Source organism: Talpa occidentalis, unplaced genomic scaffold (genome assembly GCF_014898055.3).
Source record: "Talpa occidentalis isolate TD23 unplaced genomic scaffold, MPIMG_talOcc4v2.1 talOcc4.15, whole genome shotgun sequence".
NCBI lineage: Eukaryota > Metazoa > Chordata > Mammalia > Eulipotyphla > Talpidae > Talpa > Talpa occidentalis.
Window position 1 is genome coordinate 77,427,069 of NW_023601543.1, and position 12,800 is coordinate 77,439,868.

The 12,800-nt window shown below is 42.0% G+C and overlaps 1 protein-coding gene across 1 annotated transcript in view; it reads right to left on the minus strand.

The window, feature by feature from the left end:
• Positions 1-395: 395 nt before the first annotated feature.
• The window catches only part of PHEX (phosphate regulating endopeptidase X-linked), a 167,010-nt gene continuing 154,605 nt past the window's right edge, over positions 396-12,800 (minus strand). Inside the window, exons 19-22 of the mRNA XM_037512613.2 lie at positions 9,862-9,927; positions 8,729-8,833; positions 5,029-5,105; positions 396-2,167 (exon numbers count right to left, since the gene is read on the minus strand). Coding sequence (XP_037368510.1) covers positions 2,065-2,167; positions 5,029-5,105; positions 8,729-8,833; positions 9,862-9,927 — 351 coding nt within the window. The 3' untranslated portion in view covers positions 396-2,064. The remainder of the gene's footprint in view (positions 2,168-5,028; positions 5,106-8,728; positions 8,834-9,861; positions 9,928-12,800) is intronic.

Consider the following 12,800-nt stretch of genomic DNA (forward strand, 5'->3'; position numbering starts at 1 on the left):
TTGATAACGGCCATCCTGTCTACAACGTTCCGAGCGCCTGAGCTACAGCGAGTGAACAAGTAGCCACATCATCCAGAAAATGCGAGGGCCCCAAGTGATGACCAATCAGTTTCCCCTAAACCAGCAAATGACTGAGCGACTTCCATTGCCAAAGTCACAATTCCACGCTTTTATCAAACACTTTCTCTGACCTGCAGGAATGTGTTTATTTGAAGTTTGAAAAGAGGACTGTAAAAGTTGAGTGCTATTCATACAAGCATGACAAACCTGGCCTGATTTAAATGTCCACGGACAGAAATCAAACAAGGAGTATCTTGCCCAGCTACACACAAGATGATTCCTCTGACACATTTCCAGCATCCCTGACCTAAGGCAGCTTGTTTTTAAAACTACACGCCAAGCCTGCATTAAGCCATGGTTTAGAGGAGGAGAAGGTAACTGCCCTTCAGAAGTTTATCCATTCAGAGAGGAGGAAGTCAAGGGGAAAATCATTCTCCTCTGACTAGGGCGGTGTAATTGTTTTCCTCCTGATGGTGCCCCTGCGTCCCTGCGTTTTTCTCCCTCTAGAAGTTCCCATGGTTACAGGAGGAGGAGGCTCATGCTTAGATTCAAAAAAAAAAAAAAAAAAAGAAAGAAAAGATGACAAATCACAGGGATGCAAAATAGCCTCCCATGGCTAGTCTGAATCTATCGTTTTGTTTCTGAGATTTTCTTAGTGGCCCACATAAACCAGAACCGCACGAACAATGAAGAATGTGAAGGGACTTGCTCTTTTAAGAAAGCAGAAATGCCATGGAACCCCTCTAAGGCCATTAGATTCCACCCTCCACACATAGACTAGTAAGAGGTGGAGGAGATCACTTAAAAGGATAAAACTCTGAGGATCAAAACCACAGTACAGCTCTTTCCTACAGATTCTTTAGAAGACTTAATGACTGAAAATTTCGCTTCTACAGCCTGTGCAAGGAAATCATAATTGAATTAATAGCTTCTAAAATGTCTTTAACCAAGAAATTTTTCCAAAGTTTTTTTTTTGTTTGCTTGTTTGAAAAGATAGATGCCACCAGCTGAGCCAAAATAGAAGGGCATTTTGGATCCTCCTCAATGTGGCGTTTGTCCCTTTGCACAAAAGGGAAATGAAAGCCATCTATTCCTAGTGGGGAATTAGAGTCATTTTCTCCGTGTCTGCTCATTGCAGAAACAGGAGAACGCACATACAGGAAGGAAGGAAGACAGACGGGACCTGCACTAAAGGAGGTGACCAGCAGGCAGACGGGGCCACTGAGGTCTGGGAGACGAGCTCAAATCTTGGCAATTTCATCTCGTAGGTCCTTGCTGTTGCATGACTAGGAGTTTTTCCTTCTCCTGGAATTTAAAAATACATCATTTTCCTTCTATTCGATAAACTCAAATCTTTTACCAAGTAGCCTTTCTGCCAGCTTTGTCCATGCTGACTTGAATGGGGTGATTTGCTAACAACATAACGGTGAGGCTCGTTTTCATCCTGAAAGATGCCAAAGCTGAAGGCAAGAATATCAGCAACATTCATAAAACAGAAAGCTAGCCTATCTCTAAGTTGACTACCTTATCATGAATAAATGCTGGCTAATCATGATGCGTAAAACGTAGCCTGCTTTCCACAGAGCAGTAAAACTTCCCAGATGTACACCCACATGTGCTCATCATTGAGTGTTACAAGTTTAACAGATTGATGTTTTTTGTGGGTACATTCTACTGGGCCCCCTGCAAAGCCATGAATTAAAACAGTATGTTCCACACTGAATGGACAATGGCAACAATTCAGCAGATAACATTTAACAAACATAGCCTAGGGATTTATTTTTTTTGGCTTGGTTTTCTAAAGAAATACACTTGGTCCCCTTCTTGCATTCCATTTTTTAAGCCCTAAAACACTGACAAGATATAGTTTCAATCTAAGCACTACCCAAATCATGAAGATGCTTTGGAAATAAAAGTCCTAAGGGAAACATGGGCCTAAGCAGAGGATGATGAGTGTCCAGTGCAGCTCTACTGGAACTCGGGATGGACAAAGCAGTGCGCCGGCTACCACAGTCGACAAGAGTCCGTGCCTCTGTTCATTGTGGAATTGGAGGGGCAGTTGAAAGCCTTCCGGAACTCTTCAAAGTTGCTAACTGCACCATTGACCCTGAAAAAGAAAGGCGAGGGCATGTGTCATTTAATTCTTACATATCAACAGTTTCTGGCTAAAACTGCAGCAGCATCTTGCTCAAAGGATGTTGCATTTGTCCAATCTGTCAACAGGAAGCTAACTGAAGCCCAAGATGGTGAAGGAAATCATGTCCGGTAGTAACTCCCAAGCATTTCCACTGCAAATATTTTCATCACAGAACTAACTGGCCTTCAGGTAAATTTCGAAAGAAATAAATAGAGCTGAGACTAAAACCAGCACCTCCTGAAGACCAGACAAATGCTCCTATTAATCTTCCAAACATCTCCAAGTTCCTATAAACTGTAGGATTTGCAACTCCTACAAATTGTATAGTTCTATAAATTTATAAATTCTTTTAAACTGTAGGATTTACTGATACTTAGCTTTTCTAAAATTTTATAGCAACTTTTGGGGAAGGTTTACCTGATACAGAGTATACACATCTTAAATGCAAAGTTCACCAATTTTTTCATGTGTCTATACCCATGTTACTACCACCCAGATCAAGATGGGGTACTTCTGGCATGGAGAAGGTTCCCTTATGTGCCCTACCAGTAGTACCTCCGAGGCTAACTACTAGTCTGACCCCTCCCACCATAGATTAGTTTTGCCTGTTTTTGAACTTCAAATCACTGGAATCACACAGCATGCCTTCTGACTTCTTTCATTCAATGTTATGTCAGTAAGAATTACCTCTGTTGTTGCATTTCCAGCTAGCTTTAAGGAACTCAATTCAATCTACAAAAATGCTTTTTCTAAATTCCCATTAGGTTTGAAGGCTCATATTTATCTAGAATTCAGCTCATGCAACCAAAAAATTAATGAATGCTGGCTAGCTGTTATTGATGAGCAGTGCTTTACTGGAATTAACTCCGAGATCTGGTGTTCTTGCAAGTTCCCCAATTGCAGTGAAGACTGCAGATTTCTCCTCAGCACTTTGATTGTAACTGCCTTTTGGAAGTGCTATTTCCACTGTGTGATTTCTACACTCAAAATCTATAGCTCCTGCAGAAATCACTAACAAGCCACAAAAAATTGCCCCGCCCTCACCATCTATTTCTTACTCAACTACATGTTCAAAGGGTTGACTAAAGACTCAACATTCTCGGTCACTGACTGATTCTTCCCTGCTGACTTTGTTACCTGTGGGCATTTCAATGAACATAATGGCCTGTGTCCAAAAATGCTCCAAACCTCTTGTGTTTCAGAGCTGGGATGTATGGGTAGGGATGCATGTTTCATAATGTGATTTACCCTGGGCAAGTGTTAGAGATCGAATTTAGTTGATGATTAGTAAGCATTCTCTGCAAATTATCAGCTAAAATACAACATCACAGGCAACTAGTTAGTAAAAGGAAATTAGTTCCTAAAACCTTATCTGTTCAGTAATTAATCTACTGTGCGGTTCCCTCTGCACCATTTGTCAGTGGGAGCACATTTGAGTCCATTAGAGACTGTCACCGCTCCTGACAGTTTAACCCAGTGGGGGAGAATTTCCAACACAGTGATTAGGTTTTTATGCTATTGGGTAATTTATAGTCAAGTTCTGAGGCACTTCTAAGGCAAGGTTTTTCTGAACAAGATTTTAAAATATATGAGGAACTTAAGATGACTTTCTTGCAGTATGCTAATGGATTCATTTAATCATTAAATAGGAAGATATTCAGATATAATATATTCGAAGCAAAGAATGAATAAATGTTATGGTTTTCTTATTTCCTTCAAACTGTGCTAGAAACCTAGCACAGGGCAAGTAATTTTATATTTACTTAATATTTTATACATTCTGACAAATAAGAGCAGAATTCATATTCCTCTTTCCTTCATCTATAAACAATTGTTTCAAATTAACATTTAAAACAAAAGCCAAAATGTGGAGTAGATGACTCTAGAAATGAATTATAATAGTCCAAATCACCATCTACCCTTCTTTATATTCGGAGCTATTCTGAAAGTGGGTACTCAGTTGTGTCTGTTGGTTGGTTGCATGAAAGAACAAGAGGCGCTAAACCGGATATTCCACAACCCAAAATAAACTGGAGCTCTAGGTGTTTGAAAGCAGAGTGCATATGATCTCGTCCTGATCTAAGAAAAGAGGCTTTTGGGACCTACAGGAAACAAGGAGGTGTTACAATACACCAAATATTCCTGTTTACTGAGCCCCCAGCTCACTCTTGGCCCCTATGGAATTCTGCTTTCAAAAGCTGGAAGACAGCAGATGGGACTTACTCTGAAAGCTATGGTTTGGATTCCAAATTACCTTTGGAGACTGATCACAATCTCACAGATCTCATGACACAGCACTCAAGGTGTGTACAAATATACAGGACAGAAATTTAGTTGAGAGGGCCTCCCCAGTGGCGCAGCGGGTTGAACACCACGCCGTGAAGCTGTCCGCAGCCTCTGCAGCACGGGTTCAATCCCCGGCCGGCCAGGGAGAAACCCACATGGCGTGGCAGACCTCTCCTGCCTTGCCGCTGCTCCCCTCAGCGGTGTCTTTGGTCCGTCTGCCTGTTCTGCTCCCCACTCTGTATCTGGTGAATTCTCTCACCCTCCCGTGCCTCTGACCTGTACCCCAGTTCTCATATAAATAAATAAATCTTAAAAAAAAAGCAATTTAGTTGAGAGCAAGCTGATTACATCAGCCCCTTACTAATGAAAGAAAAGATGCTTAGCTTCTGTGGGGCCAGATTGTTTTGCCTACACGATGGAGACATCACTGTTCACAACAGACTTCTGCTCAGACGACCTATTTGGTGGAGCACTGGGTGATGAGGTAGGGCAGGAGGAGGACAGATGCCCAGTTTAAAACTAGTGCCACCCATTTGCCTGTTTACCTAAACTGAGGGGGGCTGTGAGCACCAATTTGGACTTGTTCTCGGGCGGCTTCTGGTCTGTAGGAATTGCACCTCACCTGGAAAAGAAAAGCATCCCAATAATTACATTGCACTCCAATCACCCATTTTCTATCGCCTTAACTGTTTCACATTATACGAAAGAGTAATTTTGGAATCAATGGATGACAAACAGTTTCCGTAGACCAGATAAAACCTTCCTGAGTAGTAACATCTATTATTCTCAGCTCCAGAGTAGGTTTATCATTGTGAATAACTCCACAATTTGAGTAAATTAGGAAGATTTGCAGACAAATGCTTTAAATCAAGAGAACAGTGTATGTGTCAAAGACTATATTCAGTCAATTAGTATGATGCTTACAACAGCTCTTCTCAAATTTAACCATACTCATTCAAATCAACAAAATGGATCCACCATCTATTACTCAGGATGGTCATGAGAAGTTAGTATTTTGCACCAATTGCTTTGCCTGCCTGACCCTCGACAGGACCTTGCATAGGCCACTTCTCTGTCTCCTTTGAAGTTAGGTATGGCTATGTGACTTGCTCCACACCAGAAGATATATATATATATCACCTCTTGGTAGGAGCTTTAAAAACTTGGCAGAAGTTTTCAAAGCCTTAAAAACAATTTAAAATGCTACATGAAGGGGCAGTGCACATTACCTCGTATTTCTTTCCTGCTCTGGTGGTGACCATGGATGTGCTTGTCGAGATACACACTCCAAACCCAGAGCCTCACTCTGATCCATGTGGAATATGGAGCATGAACAAGAAAGAAACTCGCTTTGTTCTTGCACTGCGATCTACTGAATCCTGGCCCCCTGTGTGTCTTGAAAAATGATAGAGTTCTGAAGTATGAATAGAACCAGGATGCGTGAATATGATGGGAGAATTCCAAGTGGAGGGAAAAAATGGAAGCAAGGACACACTTGAGCAGAACATATTTGAACAAAAAGCAAGACAATCAGCTTGGCAGGATTGTGAGGTGCCTAATGATCAACCGTGGAAAATCAGGGGAGCAAGAGGAGGAAGTCAGATTTCTGAAGGTCTGTGCAATAGGCTACAGTGCTTAGGTTGTATGTAAATATTGGTTTTGAGCAGGAAAATGATAAAAGCATTTTTTTTAATTATCTGGGGCCTCCCCCGTGGCACAATGGGTTGAGCGTGCCACATTGTGAAGCTATCTGCAGTCTCTGCAGTGCAGGTTCGATTCCCGGCTGGCCAGGGAGAAACCCACATGGCACGGCAGACCTCTCCTGCCTCGCCTGCTGCTCCCCTCAGCAGTGTCTTCAGTCCATCTGCCTGTTCTGCTCCCTGCTCTCTCTCTCTGGTGAATTCTCTCACCCTCCCACGCCTCTGACTGTACCCCAGTTCTTGTATAAATAAATAAATCTAAAAAAAATTTATCTGGCAGAGGTATATAGTAGGAGGGGGAAATTAGAGACTGTTTAGATTATCTGTGGGCCCCAGGAAGATTCTCATGAATGACCCAAAGTAAGCATAGTGAGAATGGAGACATTTAGAAAGAGAAGAATATCTGGGGGGAAATCTGACAGGTCGTAGCAACAATGGGGGTACAGAAAGCAAGAGGTGATGTGATGCCATCACTCTGGATGAAGATGAACTGTCAGTCACTGTGTTCTAAATTTGACTTTGAAGATGCCTTGGAACATTTTTGCTTAATTTCCTCAGATGCTGGCTAAGTGTAGTTGTCTCTGGCATTTCATTTTACCTCATTTTTAAATGCTATGTCTTATATTCTTAAATTTTTAATATGTAGTATTGTCTTAGCTTCCTATGTCACTTAAGGGATTTCTGAAAACACATTAGAGTTGTTACTGTTTTCCTAATACCTTCCCAGGAGGGAAAATAACTTCACTGGCCCTATAAGAAGACTTAACTTCAATGTGCAAAAGATTGAAAATCTCCTTGTTCTGTCAGTAGGAAAAGCTCTAAGATAAATTTCTCATTAGTGATATAAAATAGCTTTCCATTTTTTCCCTAAATCCCTTTAGTTTAAAATAAATCAGATATGGTTGAGAATTTTGAGACACTTAAAAATTATGACTGCAATGTTATTCTCAGTTTACTTCATCTACAAAGAGCTATTGCAGGCCAGGGTATAACTAATAAGAACTGATGGACCTTGTACCTTGTCTTCTGAACTGGGGTCAGCAAGCACTGTTGGGAAAGGGACAGATAGCAAATATTTTAGGCTTTGCTGACTATAAGGTCTTTCTGTGAACTACTCAACTCTGCTGTTGTGGTACAAAACCAGTCACAAACAACATGTAAAGGAAAGAGTATAACTGCCTTCCAATAAAACCGTAGTTTTAAAAACAGACAATAGGTCATATTTGGCCACTGAGTCCTAGTTTGCCAACCCCTGCACCAGAAAGTTCTATTTTGTGTGTGCTTATTTTAGACATAGGATCCAGTAGTGACCCAAAAGAATTCTCCTTAGCTGAACTGTGTTAGTTTTATCTGTTCCAAGCAATTCCTATAAAAATGTCAAGCGTCTTCAATATTGCCAACACATCTTTGTTGGGTGTTACGAAGATACATAAGAGCAAGGATCCAAAAGCTCGGCTGCAGAAATAAAACTAAAAGTCTACAACATTTAGGGAACAATTAAATAGTCAACTGCATGGTTATGAGAGAAAGCACAAAGCAGTTGGAGATTTTTTTGTTAATGAGAAAGGGAATCTTCGGGGAAGTTTGTGGAAGGTGTGACACAGGTGGAACCCAACATGGATCCTGACAGAGGAAGAGGGTGTCAAATAATCTGAGTAGAAGAAGAATCACATTATAGAGAGAAAAGCAAAAGCAAAGCCACCAAGCCAGTACTGTCGATGACACTGTGGGATGGAAGTGAGGACACTAGCTACTGGGAACCTGATAGAGCTGTAGGAATTTAGAGCTGGTTGTGCAGAACCGGTTGTGTAGAGTTGTACTGATGAAAACTTCCATCTAGGTTTGAACATAGATACATACTCGCCCACTGTGAGGCCATGCATCAGAACCCTCAGCATCCCCTCCCTGGCTTTCCTGAAAATGAAGCCTATGTGTTTGTGACATAAACCAGCGCAATAACCAATAACAAAGAATTGGCACTTGCCTCATGAGTCAGAGACTCCAATTCAGAACTGAGTTTAGTGTACTTGCACATCTTCCTTCACTCTCTGACCAGAGGACCCATTAGACTCACAATAGAGTGGCATGTCTCTCCTTGCCTTTGTCGCAGTGTTTCAGCTCTAGCAGTCTTCCACTTTCATTTGGAAGTTGGGAACGTGGCCTTGAGGGTCCCCGACAGGTTGAGAGTGGCGGATAAAATCAACAAGTGAGGCAAAGTAGAAGGAGAAGTGCAGGAAAAGGCAGGGCCATGAAAGTCAAAGAGTGAGTCACTAGAAATGGTTATAAATAGTATGAAATACATTAAGAAGTCAGGATACATTAAAGAAATATCAAACACATAAACAGAGGGCTGGTAACTCACTGGATAAAAAATAATCAATAAATCTTGTCTAAATCAGGTAATTATATCCCATAGGACTTTAAGAAGGTGAATTATATCCCCCTCAAAAAAAGCAGCAAGATAATTTTAACTGAAATCAAATTTATGCTATTAAACCTTTGTTCCAAATCTTTGATCACGTCAGAGTCCCACGTTTCTACTCACGTGAGCATAGCTCAGGAAGAAGAGCTGGTTGTTGGTGAATTCGATGCCTGGTAGGAGAAGCTCCTCTACTCCCTGCCTCTTGTCATCCACCCATTTCCGATAAGCCTGACAAGAGAAGCAGAATCGATGAGCCTTTGCAGCGAAGGCTCTCCCTTTCCACGTCCAGCCAAGTGACATTAAATACATCCTCCCCCCTGTGCAACTCGTATCCTGTCAAGTTCTCCTTTAAGAAAACAAACCCCTGGAAATGCAAGTCAATGTCCTATTGCTTCATGGTGAGGTGGAATCACCTACCAAAAGACTTTACAGTCGATATATTTATTGAAAGCAGCTGGACCAAAATATTCAGATGGCAAAGGACTCCAAAAAAACATCAAGAAGAAGAAGAAAGCTGTTCTTTCCATTCCCTCCAGGAAACAAACAAATCTAACACAGTGGCAAAGCCTTATGGGAGGGAATCTGAGGGTCGACATATTGCCAATTTTTAATTTTGCCAAGTAAAAGGGAACACAATCAGCTTCTGCCACTGTCATTTAATAAAATCAATATATTTTCACAAGAATATAAGATGGATATTGCCTCGGAATACTAGGCGGGTCTTTACATGAAATGCATTTAAGCTTTATGAAAATCTTTCCACGTCATTCTTCTGTTGCTTGTTTAACCGCAGACCATGGGGGATGAAAACATTATTATGGCTCTGTACCTGGACCACTGTATGAGAACCCCTAGCCTCTGGCAATCATTTAGAAGTTTGATATTTCAAGAGAAAATCACGAGGAGAGAGCTGTTCTCAAGGAAAAGTCATATGAACCTAACCCCGAGGATATGTCTGTGGCATGCTTTGATATTGCTCTGAATCTGTCTTCTGCAAACTATCCTTTAAATGCATGATTAATAGCAAATATTATTCTTTCGGGTGACCATACACCTCAAAGTAAAATAGACGGAAATGCAGCTCTCTTCATACCCTAGAGTAAGAGTCAACGGGGAACTCGAAGTCTATTTACAGAAACATATAGAAATTGACAGGATATACTGAAATCTAACTCCTCCAAAACATGTTCCTGAGTAAACTGAGGTGCACTAAACAGTTTAATTTTTTAAATCACAGCAGATGCAACAGCGCGTACCCTAAAAGCTTCCCGCAGTCCTCCATTATCGGCAATATTTTCTCCCAAGGTCCTCTTCCCTTTCACCTAGCCCAGAGAAAAAAAGAAAACAGTGGGTTTCACAACCAACCATCGTTCAGCATGAGGCAGAAACATGAGCGTAAGAAAAAGTGTCATATTTTAAAGAGAAAATTACATTCAGTAAATCAGAGGTAGTTGGATGTATTGTGAGATCGCAGAATAACCCGCAGTAAGGTGCTCCTGATAGAATCATTTCCACTTGATTATGCTACACATTTATCTCTCACCCACCTCTTTATTCTCACCAATTTATCCAGCTCCAATAAAATATTAACAATATTCTGAGTGACTCTGGTTTAAGGGGGAGAAAATAGAAATGTCAATACACGGGTTACTTTCTCTGATGAACTCACGTAATTTGAGTTTTCTTTTCGGTACGGTTCTATGTCAAAGAATTTACCATCCACACAGGAACAAGATTTCCAGACCAACCATCACCATTTTGCCTTCAGCAATTTCCATGAAAAATTCAAAGGAGGGTGGCTGTCATAGGAAACAAAAATCAAATGGAAGCAGCACAGACCACAAGGTGGAGGCTGGCCATATGGGTGACAACCAGCCAAGCAGGGCAAAGAAAGTCTTGCGTGCAGCTAAAGATTGTTTGCTAAACCCTTCAATGGTGTTTTAGGACAAAAGATCGTCTAAAGCAATACAGCCCACAAGTCAGATCCAACCTGCTGCTTGTCGTTGTAAGGGCTGCAAGACCGGATTTTACCTTTTTGGTGATTCCAGGGGAACACTGAAAGAGTGATACGTGGGGGCTGTGAAAATGATGTTCAGACTTCAGGGTCCACAAATCAAGCTTTATTGAAACTCAGCCATGCCTATTTGTGAACAGACTGTGGCTGTTCTCTTCTCACCGTGGCAGAGTAGCCACAGAGCCTTTCTGGTCCACAAAGGCCAAATTATTTACTGTCGATCCCCTTACAGAAAAGGTTTGCCGTGGGAGGCACAGGGCCCCCACCCCAAAGACGACGAGGTCCTAATCACCGGAACCTGTGAATATGTTACCTTATATGGCAAAGGGGACTTAAAAAATCTGATTAGGTTAAGGACGTGGAGATGGAGACACCCACCTGGATTATCCAGGTGGGTCCACGGTAACTACAAGGGTCCCTAAAAACAGGAAAAGAAAGTCAGGAGAGTGTGTATGAAAGAGATGCAAGGAGAGAAGACTCAACCAGGCACTGCTGACAGGGGGAGAAAGGAAGGGGCCAGAAGCCAGGAAATGTATGAAGCCTCTAAGAGCTGGAAAAGGCAAAGTCACAGTCTAACAGAGTCTCCCCGAGAGCTCTAGAAAGAAATGCAGCCCTGATGATGCCTTAATCCAGGCCCACGGAGAACTGGGACAAACAAACACAACTCTAAAGTGGTAAATTTGTGTTGTCTTAAGTCTGGGGCTTCTTTTGATATTCCCTCATGCTTGAATTTAATCTCCTCCCTTGCTCCTCTAAGCTGTGTCTAAATGAGAGGCTTTGGGAGTAGCCACATCCCGCTGCTTCTTCCTACCCTGGACCACCTCAGTAGACCCTAAGGCCCTAGGTTCGCCTGTCAGGACTCAGCTGCTAACTGCCGACTTCTGTGGAGCTCCCTCTAGGCACCGCAAAGATTCAGGATTCACCTCCACCCCAGAGTCAGGAAAATAAAGCATGGCCCTTTATAGCCACAAAGGAAGCGGCCTGCCTTTCCTGTGGGAAGGAGACTGAGGCTGTTTTCTGACGGTTGAGCGCGTTTATGCTGAGACAGGCATGCTCTTCCCACCGTCCTTGTGACAAAGGTACACATTTGTCAGAGTTCAGTTTTCAATACCTGACACTCCGACCAAAATGGATGTTGTAGAATAGTTTCTCCTCGCACACAAGTATAAAGTGAATTTAAGGGCAGAGAGCAAGAGCACGATATGGGGGAAAGAGTATGGACTGGAGCGTCATATTGATCTAGCTAGGCTCTAGCGTGGATTTTAATTCCTCTGAGTCTCGGTCTCCTCATATGTAAAATAGGCTAGTCATATGCTCGCTTCTTGAGGCCAGTATCAGGATTATATTTTTTTGCAGTGAAGTGGAAAGTCTAGCACCCACACCTGCATACAATAATCACCAGGAAATCTGCATTCCCTCCCTCCAAGAAACCTGCTCTTCTATTTTTTTTTCAGTTCACAAATCTCTGATTTTGCTTTCTCTTAGAATGTGGTACCTATGAGTATGTCACAAAGTATTAGGAATAGGAACTCCCATTAACTGAGCACTTACTATGTGTCGGGCCTTATGCTAGGGCCTTACATTACTTCACTCATTTAATTCTTATAACAAACTAATGAGGTCAGAAAGCATTACCATTTCACAAGTGAATCTCTGTGACTCAGGAATGTTAAGGAACTTGGCCAAGTTCATAAGGCTCAGACTTGGTGGAGTGAAGGTTTGGACCTACGGCTCACTCTAGATATATTAGGACATCAACATTTTACAAGGAACTTTCTTTTGTGCAAACTTCTGTGAGTAAGAAGTCTTAGTCAACTCAGACTCATCCATTCAAATTAGTGAGGTTTTATTTCAATGCTTTCAACCTAAGCCGTAGTTTAGAAGGAAGTTTTTGAAAAGGGTACGGAGTATAGACTTAGAAGAATTCTATTGCCTCTCTTTGCTATTGGACTTTCTACATTAATCTCAATCTAGGGAAACAAATTAGGCCCATGAGTGTCAAACTTGACCTAGTGTCAAAATCACCCGAGGGCTTATGAAAAGACAGACCGCTGACCCCACCCATGGAGACTGAGTGGGCCTGGAGGAGGACTCGGGAATTAGCATTCCCGACAGGCTCCCAGGGGAGACCGAGGCTGTTGGTCTGGAAACCACCACGTTGAAAACCAATGGTCTAAAAGC